At 29.5% G+C, this 22,981-nt stretch overlaps 2 protein-coding genes across 2 annotated transcripts; one reads left to right on the forward strand and one right to left on the reverse strand.

Annotated features, from left to right (window-relative positions):
* Positions 1 to 1,374: 1,374 nt before the first annotated feature.
* Positions 1,375 to 3,726, forward strand: LOC112685967 (zinc finger protein 664-like). The gene is made up of 3 exons (XM_025558045.1): positions 1,375 to 1,869; positions 2,496 to 2,638; positions 2,749 to 3,726. The coding sequence occupies exons 1-3, from the start codon at positions 1,627 to 1,629 to the stop codon at positions 3,698 to 3,700; spliced, it is 1,338 nt and encodes a 445-aa protein (XP_025413830.1). The 5' UTR covers positions 1,375 to 1,626; the 3' UTR covers positions 3,701 to 3,726.
* Positions 3,727 to 5,363: 1,637 nt separating this feature from the next.
* LOC112685816 (ubiquitin carboxyl-terminal hydrolase 15-like) lies at positions 5,364 to 12,018 on the reverse strand. The gene is made up of 11 exons (XM_025557838.1): positions 11,577 to 12,018; positions 11,144 to 11,382; positions 9,615 to 10,596; positions 9,446 to 9,539; positions 9,211 to 9,386; positions 9,019 to 9,147; positions 8,082 to 8,737; positions 7,517 to 7,633; positions 7,322 to 7,449; positions 7,116 to 7,257; positions 5,364 to 5,525 (listed from the first exon to the last, which is right to left on the reverse strand). The coding sequence occupies exons 2-11, from the start codon at positions 11,368 to 11,370 to the stop codon at positions 5,471 to 5,473; spliced, it is 2,706 nt and encodes a 901-aa protein (XP_025413623.1). The 5' UTR covers positions 11,371 to 11,382; positions 11,577 to 12,018; the 3' UTR covers positions 5,364 to 5,470.
* Positions 12,019 to 22,981: the final 10,963 nt, after the last annotated feature.

Consider the following 22,981-nt stretch of genomic DNA (forward strand, 5'->3'; position numbering starts at 1 on the left):
ATATCGGAGGTGGTAGTTTGATTTTAGGAGTTTGAGCATCATTGATGTCATCAGTATTATTTATTGGTGGTGAGAGCGTGCTGATATTCTCTACGTTATCATTTGTGGCTAAAGGGCTGTATCTATTTGCAGTTACGAACATTGGTTTATTTTTTTTTGATTCATGTTCATCGGCTTTAGGTGAAGAGAGAGTGCGTTTTTGATTTTTGTGTTTTGACATTATTTTCGTCCGTGTTTAAAGACGAATCGAAAACATCGCTTGATGTACTTTGCGTTCGAATTGATAGAGTGTTATTTCGATTACGAGTAGAAGGTATATTTGTTGGTTGTTTTGTTTTCTCGATAAAATTCATATTTGATTTGGGCGAACTCATTATGCTAATTAGAAGATAAGACGCCGCGATGCGACGCAACGACGAACATAATGACTAACGACCGCCGACCTATGGTCGGGGCGTCCGGTGACTTTTATCGGTACGACAGTACCTACTTTATATTTAATTATAGTGTATAATATATAATTATATTTACCCGTTTTTTTGAGTCAATAAGAATATTTGGCGTTTACCCACTCTGATATGGGTCAAGTACTATTGGAAATTTTTTTACGCGTACAACGATATAAAGTTTGTGACATTTGATAGCTAGGTCGATAAATTACAGAACATTTAAGAATGAGTGAAATATTAACGTATGGAACGAATGACGTTCGGCGCATGAATTGACAATATTGATCTAAAACGTAAACAAATAACGAAAGACCCATAGGCTGTAAATAATTATTTTCATTTATTCTGTGGAATAACCATGACTGCAATTACATTATCTTTGGTATACAAATTTTAAAAGTTGACACTGGATGTCAGTGTCAAGTTTAATACCTCGTGTGAGAAGTGCCTGGATTATTTTGTCCCTGGGGCCCTTGATTTCTTTCCACGGCCCTGTATGTAAATCCGGCAACAGTTTAGAGGATGAAAGCGTTTTTCCAACCATGAGTTCTGACGCTCAAATTAATTGATAGTGAGTGGTGTGTTAGTAACCTTCAAAAATATAAATTTAGAAACATTAAAAATTAATAGATTTTTTTAATGTCATCACAAAGGTAAATCAGTTATAAGAACTGTCGACCTCCTATGAATGTCTAACAAAGTGTGACTCCGTTGTACCGGTAAACCAGTATAAAATGTAATAGTTTAATCTATACTGCGGTACGAGATGTTTTCCGTTCGGTACATCATGGATGGTCGATCATGGAGGAAAAAACCCTGTACATCTGTGACTGATGGCTCGATCTGTGCACGTAGTATGGTATGGCGGTGACCGGCGGTCCAGTGAGCGGAACGGTGAGCTTCGTTATCAGGCGGTGAGATGCTCTTATCAGTGCAATTGGACGGTCGGCCGCCGTCGTCCTGTAAACAACACGACGGGGTAAAAATACGCGTACCGCTGCGGTTCGAGATGCGTATGGGCCGGCTCGACTGGCGACGACCACGACCGCTGCAGCTGCTGACAACGTTGCGTCCTCCTCCGGGCACAACGATCCCTCCCTGTTGACTGTGATCACTGGTAGTGTCAAAGGCGGCGGCGACGGTCAATGTCATCGTGACCGACAACGACAACCACGACATGGAACTGACGAAAGTATGCCGACTCTGCCTGGCCGTGGCCGACTGGCCCATCGACGTATTCGATGAACTGGTCGACAAAATCGCGCAATGCCTGCAGGTCCGCATATCGCGCGACGACCAGCTGCCCAAACACGTGTGCGTCAAGTGCAGGGACACCGTCAACGAATTTCACACGTACTACCTCAACGCGCTCGAATGCCAGAAACAACTGGATCAGTTGGTGGACGCACCGCAGAACATGGTAAGTGACTGTACTAAATGATTTATGGCTAATATGCGTTACATGTCTTGGTACTGTTATATCATAAAAGGTATTTTTCAAGATCTTAAGTGTTCGTGTTACACCTCCACAATATGAAGACAATAATATTCTCCCATTCCATACACAGCAACAACAATGTCTATGACTTAAAATTATTATTACATTATTGCACAGTTCACAAGAACAACTTTGACAAACCAATACCATATCCATTTATTTTGATTAATCAATTATCACAATAATAAGAAATTTTCTTTAACTTTATTTGGCTCTAGTTTGATTTAAACTTATAATTTAGTTAAAATCATTAATTACTTAAACAGTAATTGTGTAAATATCTCATTTTGCTTATCTTCATTAATTATTTACTTATTTACTAACATCTAGTTTGAACATTAATTTAAACACAATTAATAAATTATATTTTCAATAGACTTTAAGTTTTACATTTTTTCAATTCAATAATTTGAGGGTTGACTAGAGACAGTAATATTTTTGATATGTTCTGTTGTTTAATAGTTAAAGTTGTCTTATTATTAATATGCTATATCATTTAAAATAATTTTATATATTTATTACAATAATGAATACATTTTTATCGACAGGCTTCCAGTAGTTTTGAACCAGTAGTCACTATTAATTATGATGAGCAAAATACGGAATACAAATCCGAATATAATGAACCTGAAAGTTGGTCTGAAGGCAATCAATCTGAAATTGAAACAAAAGACTCAGTTAAATTAGATTCGTAAGTTTAAGTCTATTTTGTATAGTATTTATATATAATTTTCATGTTGAGAACTTTCTAATTTTTTAATTCTTCACTTATCAACTATTTTGAATTTTTGTTTTAAATAGCACAATTGAAATTGATCAAAAGCCAGATAGGACTAAAATCCGTAAAATTAGAATGAAACTTTTCAAGTGCACTAAATGTGAAGAATCTTTTAACACGAAACATGCATTAAAAGAGCATAAAAATTATGCCCATCCACATACGGCATATAAATGCAATTGTTGTGATAAGACTTTTGATACTATGTGTGCACGCCAAAAACACAAAAAAGAAGAACATCCTAGTGTTACCTATTCGTGTGATACATGTGACTATCGTACTCCATATAAAAGCCGAATGCAATATCATGAAAACAGACATAAAAAAGTGTATAGTGTGTTTTGTGACACATGCCAAGCTGGCTTTTTTAATAAAGACGAGTTAGCCACTCATGAAATTAAAAACCATGGAGCCGAACCTTACCAATGTGATCGTTGTAGTAAACTGTGCACATCCAAAACCAATTTGTACAGCCATATGAAAGTGCACACAACTTCTTCAGAGTCGGTTAGCTATCAGTGTGAAACTTGTGGTAAAGCATTCAGACGCATAGGCAGTTATCGGCGACACATACAATCACATTTGGGTCTTAAATATGAGTGTTCATATTGTAACAAACTACTGAGTTCAGCCCACCATCTAAAACTCCATGTACGCATACACACTGGTGAGAAAAACCATGTATGTGAAATGTGTGGCAAAGCGTTTACAGTTAGCAAGTATTTAGTTGAACACAAGAGAATACACACTGGTGAACGACCATTCAAATGTGACTTATGTTCAAAAGGATTCACTCAAAAAACTTCTTTGCGCATACATACTAGATGGCATACAGGAGATAGACCTTATAAATGTGAAATATGTGATGACAGATTTGTCATCAATACATTCTTACAGAGACATATTAAAAAACATCATCCAGATCTTGTAGAACCTGTACAAAACCCTTGCTCTAATTCACTTCAAACTTTATGAAAATTGTATTTAGACTAAAAATATTATTATGCTTTTTATTTGAATTACTTTCTTTGTTGTTAAAATACATAAATATTTAAATGTATTATGTTAATACACTAGTTTCATCATTATATATTTATATATATATATATATAAAAAAAAAAAAAAATGTTAAAGTTAAATAATATTAGACATAAGACTTGATTATCTTTCAGCAATCTTTATTATACATTATATATTTTTCATAACTCATATATATTATAATTATGTTTTAATGGAATTCAATTAGGTTAATAAATATTAACAGACTTAAATATCACTTATAATTTATATATTCCATTTAAGTACAGTCAAAAGAAACATTATAAACAAATTGAGTTTAATACAAATTTGTTATTACTGAATTACTATAATTGATAATGGATCTATGGGCCTGTATAAATTTTATTTTATTTTTTGTTCATTTGGCCAGTGTATATGAAAAAAAATGTAGAACAATAAAACAAATTAAAAATTAATTTTTGATATCAATAATATCACATTCTTTGGAAAATAAGTTAACATTTAAAAAATTCCATAAAATAAATAAAACCATTATTGAATTCAAATGGTACAATAAATGTTGTTATAAAGCAAAATTATGATTTTTAAAATATACAAATAGTTTAGGAGTAGTCACTCAACAGATAATAGAAAATGCATAGATGGCAAAGGAAATCTCTCCCTGTAGATATAAAATAAAGTATGTATTTTTTGATGAGCAGAAATAAAAAAGTTCAGAACCGCTGGATTAGAATATTGACAAGATTTAACTGCTTTGAGCAAGTTTTTGAACTAAGTATACAAGCATTTCTTAGGTGTGACATATAATTTTTTTTTAAGTTTTCCATTGACATAGAAATTTAGTGAAAAGCATAATGTTTAAGAAAAGGAAATGTAATTTTTGATGCTTCAAAAAACTTGAAAAAGAAAATTTTTTACAATAACAATAATAATTATTTTTTTAAATCCGTAATGAACTATTTTATTACTTTATTAAAATTAGGAATGTTACATCACTTAATTTCAGATAATTCTAAAACTTGAACAGAGGAACCAATATATTTTTCAACATGAGAACAAATTTAAAAAACAACTGATAATTAAAGAAGTTTAAAAAGTTCATTTTTTTTTTTGTTTTTTATATGCTGAAGTAGCAAAAAATTTAAAATATAATACTCAGACTACAGTAAATTTTATACATATATCTTAAGGCCTTCACAATATTTGTAAATTAATATTTACTAAAATATCTACTACCAGAGCTTGAGATTTTCCAGTAACATGTGTTTATAGTTGCTAATAACAAAATTGTAATAGCAATAATAAATATTCTAAAAGATGTATTTTGTTTTACTTGTTAATTCATTCACGTTTAACCAATATAAGAATTTAGCTTGGCAGCTAATTTTAAAATATAAAATTCTTCTTACTTCACAATTAAATCAAAACATAAATAATACTGTTTTTATGGTAAAAAAATGAATTCATAAAAAATAACACATAGTTACATCTTTTAAAATTTACACATACACATTTAAGTTTTTCTCACAATACTAAAAAATAGTTATAAGAAATACTATAAATAATAATAACAACATAGCAACAGTATAAAAATTAAGGACAAGAAATTCAGTAGAAAATTGTTAGCAAGTCCTTTACCTTAATTTTTTTTCATTTAGTACTATAAACATAAGTAAAAATTTCATGTACATAGCAATTATTTTACCATATTTCTTAATTTAATATTCAAAGTGAACGATTTTCTAGTCCTGAGGAATCGGCATCTTCATCAGGTAATCCTACAACAACAAAATAATAGTATATAATTACAATCGTAATACAAAATCATATTTCATGTGTAATCTAGGTAATTTATATGCACTAAAATATAAATAAATAAGCCTTAAAATATAATATTGATTAAAAATTATTATTTTTAACATAATATTATACACCAACAATTAAGTTCAAATACAAATATTGTTTATTATGAATTAGCTAAATCATAAAAAAGTACAAATCAATACAAGTATAGACTCAATTCTACAACCAATTTTAAAACTCGTATACAATAATAAACTGGAAATTAAAAAATAACACAAATATCTTGATCATCAAATTTGTTCATCTATCCAAAAGAGTATTTGATATTTTTTTTAAAATTATATAATCAACATTTAGTTATTGTTATGTATAAGTTTATAAGGAAAATAATTTAAAATATTTAACATATTTCATTTCCAGATCACAGGTATATGAATATAGTGACCTGCCCAGGAATTATTATTAGTGGTTATTATTTGTTATTTAGTGGTGGAGTGGGAACTAAATCTAAGCAAGGAAATAATAATAACTCAACCTGGTAAATTTTAATAATAACAAAGATATGGCTTTCTTGTTACACTCAAAACACCAGTTTTTTATTACTTTTTTCTTATCATTATCTTAATAATTGTGACTTCAGCTTAAAATAAAATTTAATTTGTTACAAATTACTATTTTATTAATTTAATATGATGATATTATACCACCAAAAGCTATAAAAGTAACTAGAGTAGCAAGAGTATAACTACTTATTTATAGGTACCCAATCATTTTATTAATTTTTAATTAAAATGCAAAAAAATTGATAAAAATTAGTTTAACATTAAATTATTCTAGACGGAAATTTAAACACCTAGCTTTTGCACTCAGTTCATTTAAAATATCATCAGTCCTCAACTGTATATTTCGATGGATATTCATCAGGTCTAATTCATTCAACTTATTGTTTGATCAATTTTAGTTTTTTTTGGAAAAGTATAACTCAATTGTTCCATAGCATTTTAACATCATAAAAAACTTTAAATGAATAAGCAAATGTAAAACACTCAAATAAGTGAAAAGTAAAAGATATCTAATAATTTTAGTAAACCACAATTTATAGAATTAACTTATTAAACATAAATAATATACAACTTAATTTATAACAACTCCCTCGTTAATATTTAAAAAAAAAAAACATATTGATAAACTGATGAACATTTGAATAACACATTTTTGGCGGTTTGTCAATTGAATAACAACAATATTGCTTCAATTAATTTATAATTTGTATAATTACAGTATAATCATACAATCATAATTCATGTTTGATAACTTATCTTAATTTTCATAAAACAACGACCATAGAATATACTAGCTTTATTCTAAATAGTAAATATAGTATATAATAGAATAAAATAGTAATATTACATTTGTTATAGGTATTATTATAAAAAAAACAAATTAGTAAATCCCATAGGGACAAAAGTCAATGAGAGGAAGCATATAACCCTAAATGTTCTATTCCGTGGGCATTGCACTGTGAATAGATATACATGACAATTATTAAATATTCATAATTTACCTTTGTTTTTTATAAAACAAAATATATGCATTGCAATAGTCTTCTTGTCCTGGTATTGTTTTAGTAGCAGTTTCATCATTATAATAATACCAATCTTCCGATTCAATATGTTTAGTATATGATGTATAGTGACCCATAGAAGTACCTACCAAAATAAGATAAATGATATTTCGATTATTCAAAAATAAAAAAATAATAATAAAACTTACTTCCAGTATGACAAACACATGCATATAAATCATAAACAACTTCTTGTTTCATGTCCAAAATTAAACCATCTATAGGAAAAACTACACTATCTTGTAATTTAATCCCCCAATTTTCATGAAAGACAAATCTAAAATGACAAATTAATTATAATATTAATTTTTTTTTTTGTTACAGTTATCATTTCAAATCATTACCTTTTTAAGTAAACAATTAAGCACCTAGGATATTTGGATATGGAGAGTGTTTTAGTAGCGCATTGATTTTTTTGGCAGAATGGACACCACCAAGGATTATTATCATCCAGAAGTTCACTATAAAACAAATCAAATTTAATTAATATACCTGATATTTTATACATACAATTATACACAGTAAAGAAATAATTAAGAATAAAATACTAAAACATAGGTTAATTAAGCAACACAATTTAGATACTAGTGGAAATTTTAATTAAAAGAGACTAAAATGTGGAAAATCTTAATATTAAAAATTGGAGTTTACACTTCAAAAAATAATTAAAATTTAGTTGCAATATAAAACCATGCATTATATAAATAGGAACAAGGTGTTTTTTTTTTTTTAATATTTTCTCCTAACTCCTCAATTACTACTATGGTCCAATTGATTTTAATTTTTTATTGATAGAAAATAAATTATAAGTTTTGAGTAGTACATTAAATTAAAAATGAAGGAAAATTGATAAAACAAAATAACACATCTATAAAATTATCCTTTAAATAATAAAACTACTTTCAATACCTTTGACAAAAAGCATTAATGCAATCATATATTGTAAGAGGTTTATTTGATCGCATTTCTTCAGTAGACCCTGGATGCAATTCAGTCTCAAGCAAATTAATATCAATATTTTCTTCAAACATAACAGCTAGTGTATCGCCGCTCCGGAACTTAACCATACTACTTTTAGGTATCACACAACCAGTACAATGTGAATCCCACATACATCTAGAGCACATAGTCCCTTGACCATCAACTAGAGATAGCGAAAAATCTTCAGAATAAGGATGAAGTTTAGCAACTTCAATATAAAGTATTTCAGCAGGAACTTCACTCGGTAAACGTATCAATGCTGGCCGACCAATTAAACCTTTATCATCCATTTGTTTTATCACAATTGGAATAGTCAAACGTCGAATAGTTTGATTTATACTATTGGCAGGTTGATCAATGGGAATTAAATCGATTTTGGGATCTATTTTAACTCTGCAAACAGGACAATCTATTCTATCTTTTTCTCCACTGGAATGAACACAACTCATTTTAATACATTCTTCACATAACACACAAGTACAGTCCTTGATATCTTTATGATGCAGCATATCAGGTTTACATTCTAGGCATATGGTACAAGTTTCTCCTTGTTCAACTGTTCCAGAATCTACATCCATTGGCTCCTATAATAATAATATAGAATAGTTTATTTCAAAAATAATCTAAATATAACTAGTACATTTCTAGATTTATTTTACAGATCAAAGATAAATACAATAAGCAAAAAATCACTATTTAAAATTCCAATTTTTTTTTTTTATTAATATAAATATATATATATACACTTATAGAAATATAATATACAAGTGTTACAGTACATAGAAAATGCTTTATTTCTTAAAAAATTGTTATATTGATAGATTATATTAAAAGTAGACTATTTAACTACTAAAAGTTAACTTACAATATGAGCATCTCCTTCAGTACATGTCTCTTTATCACCGTTCATGAGATCCACATTTATTTCTAGCACTTCAAATGCATACAAATCACGATTATTGTAATCCACACTTCTAACAAGGTAGTCATCGCTCTGATTAAATAAAAAAAATATTATTTTACATATAGATTTTAAAATTTATAATACTATGCTTACTAGTATTTTTGAAATATGTTTATTGAAAACTTCTGCAACAACCAACATATCAGAACATTTATCTTCCCCAATCAAAGCAACCAATTCATTTTTAACTTTTTTAATATCATCCTGTTTATTAACAGTAATCAGGTATTTAATAGGTGGTTTGTTTGTTGCACTTACAAATGTTACATCTGAAAGTAATAAAACATTAAAACCATTTTAATTAAATATTACAATTGATTGATCTTACACATTTGTTGTTGAGTAGCAAAAGGTAATGGTACAGAAAGATACATGAAAGGCTCATGCATAACAGATACATAATTACACTCAAGACATGTAACCTAGAAAATAATTAATTGTAAATTAGTTGATTTTTTTTTTTTTTTTATGACCTTTTATAATATTTGAATACTTACAGTACTTTCAAATTGTCCTTGAAATATTCTATTGATGATAGATTCTTGTTGTGTACGATTTTCAACAGTAGACCCTAATGAATCAGCTTCCACCAGTTCTGTTTTATTTAGTTTAGCATCATCTAATTTTACACGCTTAAGATCCATAAGTTTTAAATCAGATGAGGAATCACAACAAATTTCTCTTTTTCCATTCAGCAAATCAGTAATTTTAACTTTGGTTTTATGACTATCCGATTCGCATGAAGATATGGTACTATCAATTGGTGACACATGTACATCAGAGTCGGAATTGTCTGCTATTTTTTCCAGCAAGTCTTGATTCTCAGATAACTTTTCTGTTAAAATTTCACATATAGTTTGAGGTAATTCATAATCAGACGAACTAATAACAAACTCATCAACATCACGTGGCAACAGTTTTCTGGGATTTGGAGACTTACGAGTTTTACGTGAAGTTATTATTTTGCAGTGTTTGGAAATATGCATCAATAGTTCATCGTTTAAACTGTCTAACAGAAGTGCTAAAAATTCTTGACAATCATGCTGGCTGCAATCTCGGAACTGTGCGTATCGTTTTCCCAATACATATTTGAACTGATGTGGATTAATAATACTAAACTGCCCATGCCAAAAACGTTTGGCAAGATCAGAAAATTGTCCAATCAACGTATCTTCAGATCCATCAGTGTCAAAATTCAAAAAATAAGTAACAAGGCTCTCAGTAGACAAGAGAGCTTGTAGACCTGCACTCATAAAACACGTATTACCAAGATTTCGAAGACCACAAACACCTATTTCAGCAGTTGGATCGGATAAATCAGCATCAGCAGTAAAAATTGAATTTAACCCTAATCCAGGTGTTTCAGCTCTGGAATCAGATTGAAGGCCACTAAACTCATCAAAATCACTAGGACCTGGAAGTGCTATAGGAAAACTTGAATTAGTTGATGTAGGAAAACAAGAAGTTGAATCTTCAGTCCTAAAATGTAATAAATATAACTGTGAATGAAAATTATTTATAAAATGTATTATAAACAAAAACAATGTAAATATTAAACATTTTTGAGCTCAATACCAAAAGAAAATACTCAGTCTACCAACTAGTTTTCTTCTAGCACAGCAAACATTCTACTATCAGCAATTCAATTCAACATCTTATCTCATGTTGCAGTCAATTGAGACAAATTATACAGTAAACATTAAAAAAATAACATACACATTACTTTTTTTAAAAAGAAATTGAAAATGAATGATATGAATTAACCAAAAATGCTTGATAATAGTTTCAAGTAAATTAATATTTAAATATTTTAACAATAACATTATTGTAATATGTTAACAGACTATTGTGTACAAGGCATTAGATTGTTACAAATTAGACATTATCAGCATTAAATTTTAGAAGGGAAAATCAAACAATGACAGTCTGTCACAATGTACAAAAAACTATGAATTTTCTTTTGGAACAAAGTATAATAAGAAGTCTAGTTAAAATAGATTTCATAATAGGTTTGAAAACAACTCACCATGAACTATCGACAGTCATCATCTGCGACGGTTCGTTGTTGTGTAGGTATGTATCGCTGTCAGTGATTTCAGACAGCTCGGGCAGTGTCTTAGGCAATTCCTTGTCAAGGTTCTCGGCCAGAAACGCCGAATCACCAAAGTTGTCTTTGTCGTCTGCGCGCAAGTAATCGTATCGGTTACTGTGCAACGGAGTCAGAATGGACGTGTCGACTTCCGAGGTTTCCATAAGTCGATCAATCTAGATCAATGGATGAATACAGTTAAACATACGTATGAGTGACGGAAAAAGATGAGGAATTAACGAATAAAAAATAAAAATATTTTTTTTTCAAAAAAACATGCACCACAACAACGCCGTGTTCGCGCCGCACTTGAGTCAACCGAACGAGGAGGGAACTCAATGATATCAAAAACCGAAAACGTAACACTAACCTGAACACTAGCAGGCGATCACCACGTCGGTATCCGTGCCGTCCGCGTACCTTCAACGAAACGCGTGCAATCCGGCTCCAGCGGTTCCAACGACTCGCGTCCAGCACCGTAAACCGCAAACACCGGGTCCCGCACGCACGGAACTACTACTTATCAACGACCTAATGGTAACCACGACCGCTGAATACTGTCGAGAAAATGCGGCGACATTCCCAGCGCATCGGTGGCCACTTACCCGCGTGTCGAAAAGAGCGATTGGTTTTCGCGCGCGAACTCTCCTCAGCCCTTATGTCACGATGTCACGACCGTGTACAATGGTGAGCACTATAGTGACCGTGGTGAACTCCGGTTGTGGACAATAATAATAATAATAATAATAATACACTGATCCGTTTTAACAATTTTTTTATTTATTTTTGGTTATGCGGTTTCAGAGGCAACAGTGCAACACACCGGGCAGCATACTCCTTGACGAAAAAATAATATATATTATACACGCTGATATTACAGTAAGGTTTGGGTTTTGCAACGTCCTTGCATGGGCGCCCGGTTCACCTCGCGCGTGTGCGAGCGCGTGCGACTTTTCTGTGATATCGTATCCTCGAAGGTTGTCAGCTGACTTTGATAGCGATATGTGTTCCGTACTGTTATATAAATTTCATCGTCGCACTTGCACGTCTCGAATTCGTACGTCTTGTTTATTTGGTTCCCGTTACGTTCGTAATCCAAAAGTCGCACATTTCTATCAACAATATTTAACTCTGACTAGTGTGATAACAAAACGTCTAATATTCTAAGATGATAATTTGTCAGTTAAGTGACGCGTTTTGTCTAAAATTGAACGTAGTACACACCCTTTCGACGGCTTAATCGTCAGAACCGGCGGTTGAAAATGTCCCCAAAATTATGTTCAATATTATTATGAAACACCGTTTTGATCGATTTCGTAAACGAAACAACTGAGTTTTAACTGTTGTACATATTATTGCCATGAAGGTAACGCATTAATATTTAAAGAATATTGAGCGTTGTGGGTCACACATAATTGGACCTGCGGCCCTGAGATTTAACAAAAATTTGGAACGCGTTAAGTCGATGATAGTATCACAGTAATATTTGATGTATCAATTAACTTTCTTAAAGACGATTAGATAACTTGACTAGATCATTCACAATGAGTGTTTTATACCAGTGTATGCATTAATTAACCTTAGAAACCGTTGTTTTCTAATACTTAAAATAAGTATCTAAAATAAATTTACCGAAAGCGATGAAAACTTTATACTTCAAAGTATTTAGTGTCAGAGGTAGTTTTTTTAAATTTTTCTGAGGGGGTCCTTTTACATTATCTTATATGAAGACAAAAAAATGTTTAACTCATTAACTAAAGATAATATAATATCTAAATAGGCAATAGTTTTAACAAACATTCAAATATACGTACATACTGTTGAAATCACCAGATTTATATATAAGCGTATAAGCGTACTGATAAGCATATATCCACATATAAAATATTAATTATCACATCTTAAATATGTGCTCTGAGGAAAGTTCAGACCGTACCACCATACAGACCACCTGAACCCTACCTCCCCGTAAAACCGCCACTGTTCAGTGTTATTTTATATTACGACTGTATTTTTATAAGGCAGTCAGAACCGGCTCAAGGTATAGGCGAGCTAAGTACCTGCCTAGAGCGACACTTTAGTAGGGGCGGCATTTTCAAAATTGACTCGTACATTTTTTTTTATTTCTATCGGTATCCGAAATCAGTTCTTGAATACATTTAAAGATTCAATTTGATAAAATTAAACTCCATTACTTATGTCATATTAAGAATTATATTAACTTGTAATTGTTACAACAGTCGAGAAGAGTTTCATAAAACTTAAAATATTAAAAAATGATTTGCGATTAAATATATCTCAAGATCGATTAGTCAATATTTCTACTGAAAGCGAAATCGCTGAAGAATTAGACATGGATGAATTTACACAGAGCTTTGTTTCACTAAAAGCAAGAAAAGTCAATTTAAAATAAAATTAGGGTTGTTTTATTTTATTTTATCAATATTTTTATATAATTTTCTTTAGAACATAATCTTAAATCTAAAAATGAATACTTGTGAGAGATTTCTTGCAAATTTCTTATGTAAATTGATGCATCATTGATTTTGGGTTTGTCGAGTGTTTATATTACCCGAGTCGCCAGAATCAAAGAATGTGATGTGACATATCGATTTACACGAACATTTTGCTAGATAAACGATGGTGATATTTATTTAGTGTTAATTAACATGTCTTATAAACTAATTCGGTTTTTACAATGTAAAATAAACATAATTAAATACAATTTATTTAAATTACTTTTTAAATGATTAAATAAAATTACTTAAAGACCAATTCCAGTGCTTAAGTTGGTATCATTAAAAATAAAATTATAATTTGAAGTTTAATTTTATAATTACTATTCCTAAAAGTATACCAATAAAAAAATAATACTGTCCACTTTTATATTGACATTTTATTTTAATATATTATTATATTATTTTAAATTACGGTCTACAATGGGCGATTTTAATTATTCCAAAATTATAAATAACCACACTTCCGCGATTTCCGATAGTCGCGATAATTCATGGGTTTTGAGTAATAACTATAGAAATCATTTTTAAGTCTTTTAACTTATAATTTTATACATAAAATAATGTAGATATATCATATAAAAACTAAGGAGAGGGGCTAAGTTAAAATAAGAGCTCCATTTTTTTTAGAGGCGGCAAAATTTGACTTTGCCTTGTACACTATTTTTGCATACGATACAAATTATGGCTCAAGTTAAATAAAATAAAATGTCAATATAAAAGTGGACAGTATTATTTTTTTTATTGGTATACTTTTAGGAATAGTAATTATAAAATTTAACTTCAAATTATAATTTTATTTTTAATGATACCAACTTAAACACTGGAATTGGTCTTTAAGTAATTTTATTTAATCATTTAAAAAGTAATTTAAATAAATTGTATTTAATTGTGTTTATTTTACATTGTAAAAACCGAATTAGTTTATAAGATATGTTAATTAACACTAAATAAATGTCACCATCGTTTATCTAGCAAAATGTTCGTGTAAATCGATATGTCACATCACATTCTTTGATTCTGGCGACTCGGGTGATAAAAACACTCGACAAACCCAAAATCAATGATACATCAATTTACATGAGAAATTTGCAAGAAATCTCTCACAAGTATTCATTTTTAGATTTAAGACTATGTTCTAAAGAAAATTATATAAACTCTAGATTTTGAAGATAGAAAAAAATGTCAAAAGAATCTTTATTTTACCGTTCCAGAGAGTATGCGTATACTAGTTTCATCAACCATTTCAGAAACACCCTGTATACCAGCATTTTCAAAAGATTCAAAAGATGGGGAATTTTTTGTGGTTTTTAGTTTTATTATTTTATGTTTGATTAATTTGTTATTAGTTTTAAATCAGAATGGTCACTTGTATATTATTAACATCATTCATAATTCGCGTGCCAGTCGGTATATGTTATAGCCACTAGATAGAGTTGTATATTTCGTCTCGTTGCGTAGACTTGAATTTTCATTATTTTTTATAAAAAAATAGAATTTCAAATGACCCATAATAATTGTTATAATTATAATAATAATAATTATAATAACCGTAGTCGAAATGAGTTTGTGGGAATGTATTTTTTTATTTTGTTTTCAACTTCTTTAAGAATAATGTTTCAAAATAGTTCATTATGGTTGGAATATAGTCTATACATTTACAGTGATAATTATAAAAATTTTACTCATTTACCTGAATAGTGCCGCGGCATGCCGTAGCAACCAAACATTGCGTCCGGGACAAAACTTCAAAATACAGTGTTATGTATTTTTAATTTAAAAATAGTATGCTTATTAGATATTATTTTCAATGATTACTTTAATTAATATGAATGATGTTAATGTCAAAGATTTTATAAACAAAATATACAACATTGACCGTTGTAATTTTACATTAAATGCAAGATTTTCATTTTTGTGCTTTCCCAAGATTGCAGATTTTTTCAGGTGGGTTTCGGAAATAAGAGCTAAATCAATGTTTTTGTTATGCTAAAAGTAGTATAGCTCCTTTCCATGTATTTTTAATCCATTGGCATTCCAAAGAATTATCGATAAAGGAGGTGTGGTGTTATTATTATTATTATTATATTATATTATATTATATATTATATTATATTATATTATATTACATTATTATTTTTGAGAAGTATTTGACTAATTACTTGAGTTAAAAGAGTTATAAGAGGGTTTATAATGGATTTAAGTCGTTTATGAATGTATTAAATTGAGATGTTAAGTTATTTATAGACTCGGTACTTTGGTTTAGCGGGCATTAGTCATTTTTGTTAGAACTGGTTTTATTTTTTTGTACTTGGGAATACGATGATTCAACATTTACATTTGGACCTATGTTATTGTTTTTACTTGTATTTGACAAGACGTGTTCATTTACATAGTATTTGTTGATTGAATTTGATATATTAGTTTGGCGATCCGGCTTGGTTCCCCGAGTTTGAAGGTTTTTGAAAACTTCACAGCCTCGGTAATTTACGGGATGGTACCTCCACATAGTGTACATTTGACCCGAACATCTCTGTTTTTGGTACAAGATTCAGAGCTGTGTTGTTCGCTACAGCGTACGCAACGAGGCTTGCTGTTGCAGTAGTGACGTGTATGACCGTAATTTTGACAATTCATACATTGCGGTAATTGTTTACGTACTTTGGGTGCTTCAACTTATTACTTGTTACTTTGGTGTAACAAAGTGAGGTTAGTGAGAAAATGTCTTTATTATTTAGAGCGGGTTCGAGGTTGATAAAAATAATGGTAAAGGGATTTTTGTTAGATTTTGCAAAACTTTGTAATGTTACGCGCTAGATGACCGTTTTTTCTGAGTTCTTCTTTGATAAATTCGATTTTTGTTGATGGATGTAAGTTTCGGATCACTATGCGGTATGCTTTTTCGTCTTTCAGTTGATATGTATAAAAATCAACGTTGTATTCTTTTAGATATTTTATAACTGAGCGAAAGGAACTTATTGTGTTTGTTTGAAGTTATAAGGCATTTGTTGTGCTTTTGCATGTGAATTCGGCTGTGGGTTCTATTTTATTTTTTATGTTAGTGCAGAAAGAACTAAAATCGTTTATTTTGGTTTTGATAAATATTGGTGGTGGTTTTTTTTCTAATGGGGCTGGGACGTCTTCGTCCATTGACTCAATTTGATCATCTTTGTCAACTTGAGAGAGAAGAGCGTAACTATTTTCAATGACAAATTTTGTGTTAGATTGTTTAATGTTTTTAGATTTAGGAGAGTTTCCTTTGGAAGTAGGATTCGAACGCTTAAGTATTTTTGGTGAAGTTACTTCTACCCAGCCAAAATTAAAGACACCGTCATCATATATTTCAGTAGAATTTTATTTTTGTATAGTGTTTTGATTAACTATTTTTACTGGCGATACACATTTATTATTTCTTTCGGAGTTTTTGTTATGTTTGGCAGTGGGTTACATGTTGATAATAATTGATATTATCTACTAATTAGGTGATGATTGCAAGACAATTTATGAGTTTTGAATTGCGTGCGCAGTTCAATGTCCGAGTAACGTGATTAGTATATTATAAGTATATTAACGGTTTTCAGTAATAGATTTGGTACTATATGTATATGGGTTTGTATAATTAAAATACTACACAAAGTCTTGTCTTGGGGTTTTGGGCCCCAGACGGACGGCGATTTTTTTTTGTTAAAAAGCACTTAAAAATTTTAGTTTTTTTTAACACTTTTCGGAACAAAAACGATTAAGTATTTAGTTAGATTTTTAAGATTTTTAATATAAATCGTAATTATCAATTAAATTAAATGCACACATTACGAGTGCGAGACATCGAATGTTCTAGAAATATAAATATAAGATCTTTATTTGTATTTATATTTATAATATTCATCATCCGTTATCACTTTTTTTTATTATTATAACTATGTATCTGATATATATACTTACAATACTTATATACTTTACTACTTATGTATATGTATGTATAAGTATACTTCTATACTTCTATACATTTCATTCATCTTCAGATGAACTACTATCATCATTTTCTGAGTCATGCTTACTGTCAGCACCATAGCTTGTTTTACTTTCGAGTATTTTCAACTTAAAATATAACTCTAAATCTTCAGGAGATAGAGATTTTAAAAATATTTCCATCTTCTTTTGATACTGCGTTACACGTTTTTCATATTCATTCTCATACACTACGTGTCGCCATCCTGTTATACAGTTCCACTGATCTAAGTTTTTAATCGAGTGTTTTTTCTTTTGGCGGATCACTTTTATAAAGCTCAAAGGCATTATTATACGGTAAAGGTTTCGGCTCATTTTTGAATATATTTAAGTGATGTTTTAGCTTTTTTGAATTTGCTTCACTTACGGTCTGAAAATGATAAATTAATTGTATATACTGATACCTCATATTCTAAATATTAATTATTATCAGAAGACCATATTTATAATATTGCTTTTTACCTTATGGATCAATTCATTTTTATTATCTTGACGTCTGCGTCGATTATTCAAATCCTTGGAAGGTACTGCCACTTTTCGTTTTTTGGAAAAACTCTGAATTATGTTATCAGACTTTCTTTTCCTCTTCAAATCCATTGTTATTTGAAACAGTATTACCTCGTTAAATATAAACGGTTCGACAAAAAGTTTTAATCGTTCAGATTAATACTGGTAATAAATTCGTTAACGGTTATTCGTGCGAATGATCAACTAAAGACGAAACATCGAGGATTTATTATTTTATATAGTTTTTCTTAACTATAATCTAAATACCATAGCTACACATTTTCAAGTCAAATACAAAATTAAATCAGATGTTTTATGAATATTAATAAAAAATTTATATCTTACCTTGAAATTAAAAAATGTTAATTTATAGGAAGAAACAGCCGGTGGCTCAGGTAAAAACAAAAACTCCGGCTCGTATTTAGATGCTTACGGACGGCAATTTTTTTTTTTTTGTTAAAAAGCACTTAAAAATTTTAGTTTTTTTAACACTTTTTGGAACAAAAACGATTAAGAATTTAGTTAGATTTTTAATAAAATCGTAATTATCAATTAGATGCACACATTACGAGTGCGGGACATCGAATCTTCCCTTTTTTGAACGAGTTTTTCTCGACTTTCTAAAAATATTTAAATAATATTTTAAGTCATGGGTATGACTCGTCCGAATACCATATTCCCTACTTTTGGGCTATAATATGCAACTTAACATACAATTTGATGATCACAATAATGTAACGATTTTAGAACCCACTGAGCTTCCTTATCAAATATTGCAAGCGGAACATATGTTTATTTTATGAACAACAAATCGTTGTTGTATTTTTTAATATATTCATTCATAATAATATAACATTAATTTAGTGATTTTCTAAGACCCAGTCGTTAGGAGCTGACTGTGCATTAAAAGCCCTTTTCGGCGATCAATATTGTTAATATTTTCGAGTAACTAGTATTTTATTAGTAATTACTAATATAGTAGTTACTCTTATTATTCGATTATTTTTACTTGATTTTTCCCACCACTTATACATATGATGTAATATTTAATTTGTTTTTCTAACTGAACGAAGTTAATGTTTTTTTAACATGGTTAAGGTGAAGCGAGAGATTACATTAGGTTTATAATTTTTATGTTAATTTAATTGCACATCAATTAGTGAAATAAATAATATATAGATATAATATTATCATAAACTATAGTTATTAACAGTATAAACAGTTCCAAGCCAATATACAATAAACACAATAATTTATTCATTCGTAAACATCAAGGTATACTCGTTCGTACTGTTTTTTTATGAATATAATTAAACGCGATTAAATCAGTCAAGTATAAAAACATAATGAACTATAACAAACTCGTAATATGCATTTTATTATTTCATAATCATTATAAGGCATAAATTAATACTAATAGTTTGGTTACCTTAATATTTCAAATCTTGAAAAAACATTTTTCTCGTATCATCATTGGGGAGAGCAACGCATGTATTTACCACAGCCTAGAAGTTTAGCTATTCAAAAGTCAATACATTATCAAAATATAAATACGTCTTTTATAAAGTTATTGTCTTGTAAATCGGAAAAATTATACATATATTATACGGATATTTATGTACTAAGTACAAACCATTAAATTTTTGGACTGGCTTAAGTCCCTCTCCACCCACATTAATCGGCACTTTGATCAAATGAGCCACAGAGTTGGCAATTTAATAAGATCATGCCGACTGTCCTACTCTAGAAACAAGCAATAATAGAGCTGAAAAATGTTGATTTTCCACCTGAAATTGTAGGCGTTAATTGGAGGGGCCATTTCCCCCTAGAATAAATTAGGAGGGGCAGTGCCCTCTGATATTTAACATACCTTGTTTTAAAATAAGTACAAAACATCTGATTATAGCTATTACTAAACAGTTTTATATGCACAATTAGGTTTTACATAATCTGTAATTGTAGTATGATATCAACATAAGGCTTATAATTATTATTTATAGAACATTATTGTTCTGTAAATAATGTTTTAATATTTGAAATATTCAACAGTGGTAGACCAACTACATATAATCGAAATTAAAAATCCGTTTGTTGATTGACGAATATTATATTTATTAGTAGATAACGCTTATACTGCGAAATAATTCCATGCGGGTTGCGGGGTTAGTTACGAAAATTATGAATTAGTTATAAAAAATTAAAAGTAGAATATTTTACTCAAAACACATTTTACGGGAAAAACTCTCAGGCTTTGTAAAAAAAAGACTATCTAAGGAATGGAATTGGATTTTCAATTATGCTATTAAAATAAAATTTAATTAAATAGGTAATGAAAAACTTGATGAAAATCGGGGTTTAATTCAAATACTTAATTTGAGAGTTTAAAATACAATTTTTAAATACAAATTAAAAATCAAAGTTCAATGCACTCAGTAAAAATTTTCTATATCCAATAAAAAATTAAATTATTGCAATCATTTTACGGGTCGCATGCAGGCTCCTTAATAAATGTAGATGTAAAGCATAATATTGTAAATCGACTACATAAATATATATAATAGTAATAACGATCTTCATTAATTATAAAACCAATGGTTATCATTCTTGATTATAGTATAATTAAGTAATTAAAATGGAATTAATTATATTGCATGTACGTTATTACAATAATGTGATGTGTTCTTAAAATGTTTATTATAAGCAGTTACATTATTTAGTGAAACGTTATGTATCATGTCAAAATTATAGTAACTTATAAATTATAAATTTATCAAAACAGTAAAGCATTATTCTATTAAACAAGTTAATTTAAGAGTTTATTTTTTTTAAATATTAATTTATATACACGCTCTCATGGATATAAAATAACTTATAAAATAACATATAGTGAGTAGTAATAAATATTAGAACAGTTTATATTTATAAGATAAAATAAATAGCTCAAAATAATGCGATGAAAAATTAGGTTGAAGGAAAAAAGTAATAATTTATGAAGTAACTCTAGGCATATTATAATATTTAAATTTTGATTATTATACAAGTATAATAAACTAAAACACCAATACTTAAATGACTTGTTCGCGTTAAACTTAATTCCTACTAGAATATATGTTTACGTTTAATTTTCGGTGTCCTACACACCGCTTTGCGCCCTCGACAGCCATAGAAGTTGAGCTATACGTAACCTCTTTTGTACGTTCCGGTTAGTTGGTTAGGCAGTAAACTCATATGAAAAAAATTGTCTTCCTCTTTCGCTTTAACTCTATCCTTACGTTGTATTATCAATTTTCCCTGTTTAGAATTACCATGGCAAATAAACCAAGTCTAATAGCTTAGACTCTTAGCTTATATTTTCCTTTCACGTTTCGTCCGACTGTTTGGCTCTATATAATACATTCTTCGAAGCTTTATTGTTATATCGATTAGTAAAAGGCAAAAGGGGCTAATCGACAATTTTACTATTTTTCAAGGGAGCAAAAACAAAATTTTCATATTTTCTTATCTTTGGCGTTAGCACTTCGGTATTTAAGCATTAGGAATAGGATTATTATATACTTCTATTCTATTGTATGTTACCTTGCTGGTTTGATATTTATTACATTGAAATATTTATTTTATTTTTTATCATAACCAATTAAACTAAAACTTATCTTTTTTGGCATTTAGCTCTATTTTTTTTTTTTTTTGTGATGAATGGCACTTATATACTTATTGGTAATAGCTTGTTTGTTACTTACTTTTTCAAAATGTTGGAGAGCCAATTTAAATGAATTTTTTGCAACAACTAAATGTTTCACCTCAAAACATTTACCATTATGTATATTATGCTTGATTTTGGTAGTAATTTTCATAAAAGATGTATCCACATGTTATACATTCAACTTTGTTCCGCTTCCTTTTATTTTTTAATTTGTCCATCACAATTCACAAGTCAGTAAAATAATAGAAATGTAATAAAAAGGAGTGTCTGACAATCAAGTGAGTAGTAACAATAGTACACTAGGACAGTAGTTTCCAATTAGTGTGAAGCCATGGACTCTAGCTATAACTTAAATTTTTCCGGGAGCTCCTCTTTTTTAAGTACTTTTAAATTTTGTTTAGTTATGAAAATGAAAAAAAATTTACTATTTATTTTAATTTGACAAACCTTTTTGTAATATTATACGCACACATTTTATAAAATATGTATATTTATATATATAAATAATAATTTCACTAAAATAATATAAAAAAAATCATTACAGTACTACACAACCGCGGACCTTCTAAAATCAACACGTACACTCCTGGAGGTCCGCGGACTAATAATTGGGAACCACTGCAATAGGACATTATTTAGTTAATACAGAATAAGGGAACCTATTACCAAAGCACCAATACTGATAAATGATAATTTAACAGTAAAGTTTAGGTAAACATTTTTACGTATGCATTATTAATGCTCGTACATTGGATTAATGCAGATTAATACAAGTCATACAATAATACGATTATATTGTTGACTAACGACATAGGGTATGGTATAATTATTTTTACCCATAAATAGTACATAATTCATATGTCGATATATTAAATAAACATAGAATTTATTTGTCGATTGTTCACGGCTAGTATGAGTAACCGACTCGTTCGGAAACTCACAAAGATATAATTATTAGAATTATCCAGTTGCGTAGCCAAGGGGGGGCCAAGGGGGCTATAGCCCCCCCCCATGGACCGTGTTTATATGTATAATGTATCTTGA

This window comes from Sipha flava, unplaced genomic scaffold (genome assembly GCF_003268045.1).
Source record: "Sipha flava isolate LNK unplaced genomic scaffold, YSA_version1 107_pilon_pilon, whole genome shotgun sequence".
NCBI lineage: Eukaryota > Metazoa > Arthropoda > Insecta > Hemiptera > Aphididae > Sipha > Sipha flava.

Bases quoted from the DNA above. Each gene is read 5' to 3' on its own strand.
- LOC112685967 (XM_025558045.1), top strand. From the start codon at position 1,627: ATGGAACTGACGAAAGTATGCCGACTCTGCCTGGCCGTGGCCGACTGG. The intron at 1,870-2,495 runs GTAAGTGACTGT...TTTTATCGACAG, and splicing joins TGGACGCACCGCAGAACATG to GCTTCCAGTAGTTTTGAACC. The intron at 2,639-2,748 runs GTAAGTTTAAGT...TGTTTTAAATAG, and splicing joins GACTCAGTTAAATTAGATTC to CACAATTGAAATTGATCAAA.
- LOC112685816 (XM_025557838.1), bottom strand. From the start codon at position 11,370: ATGGAAACCTCGGAAGTCGACACGTCCATTCTGACTCCGTTGCACAGT. The intron at 9,148-9,210 runs GTAAGCATAGTA...TTATTTAATCAG, and splicing joins AACATATTTCAAAAATACTA to AGCGATGACTACCTTGTTAG. The intron at 7,258-7,321 runs GTAAGTTTTATT...TTATTTTGGTAG, and splicing joins ATGTGTTTGTCATACTGGAA to GTACTTCTATGGGTCACTAT.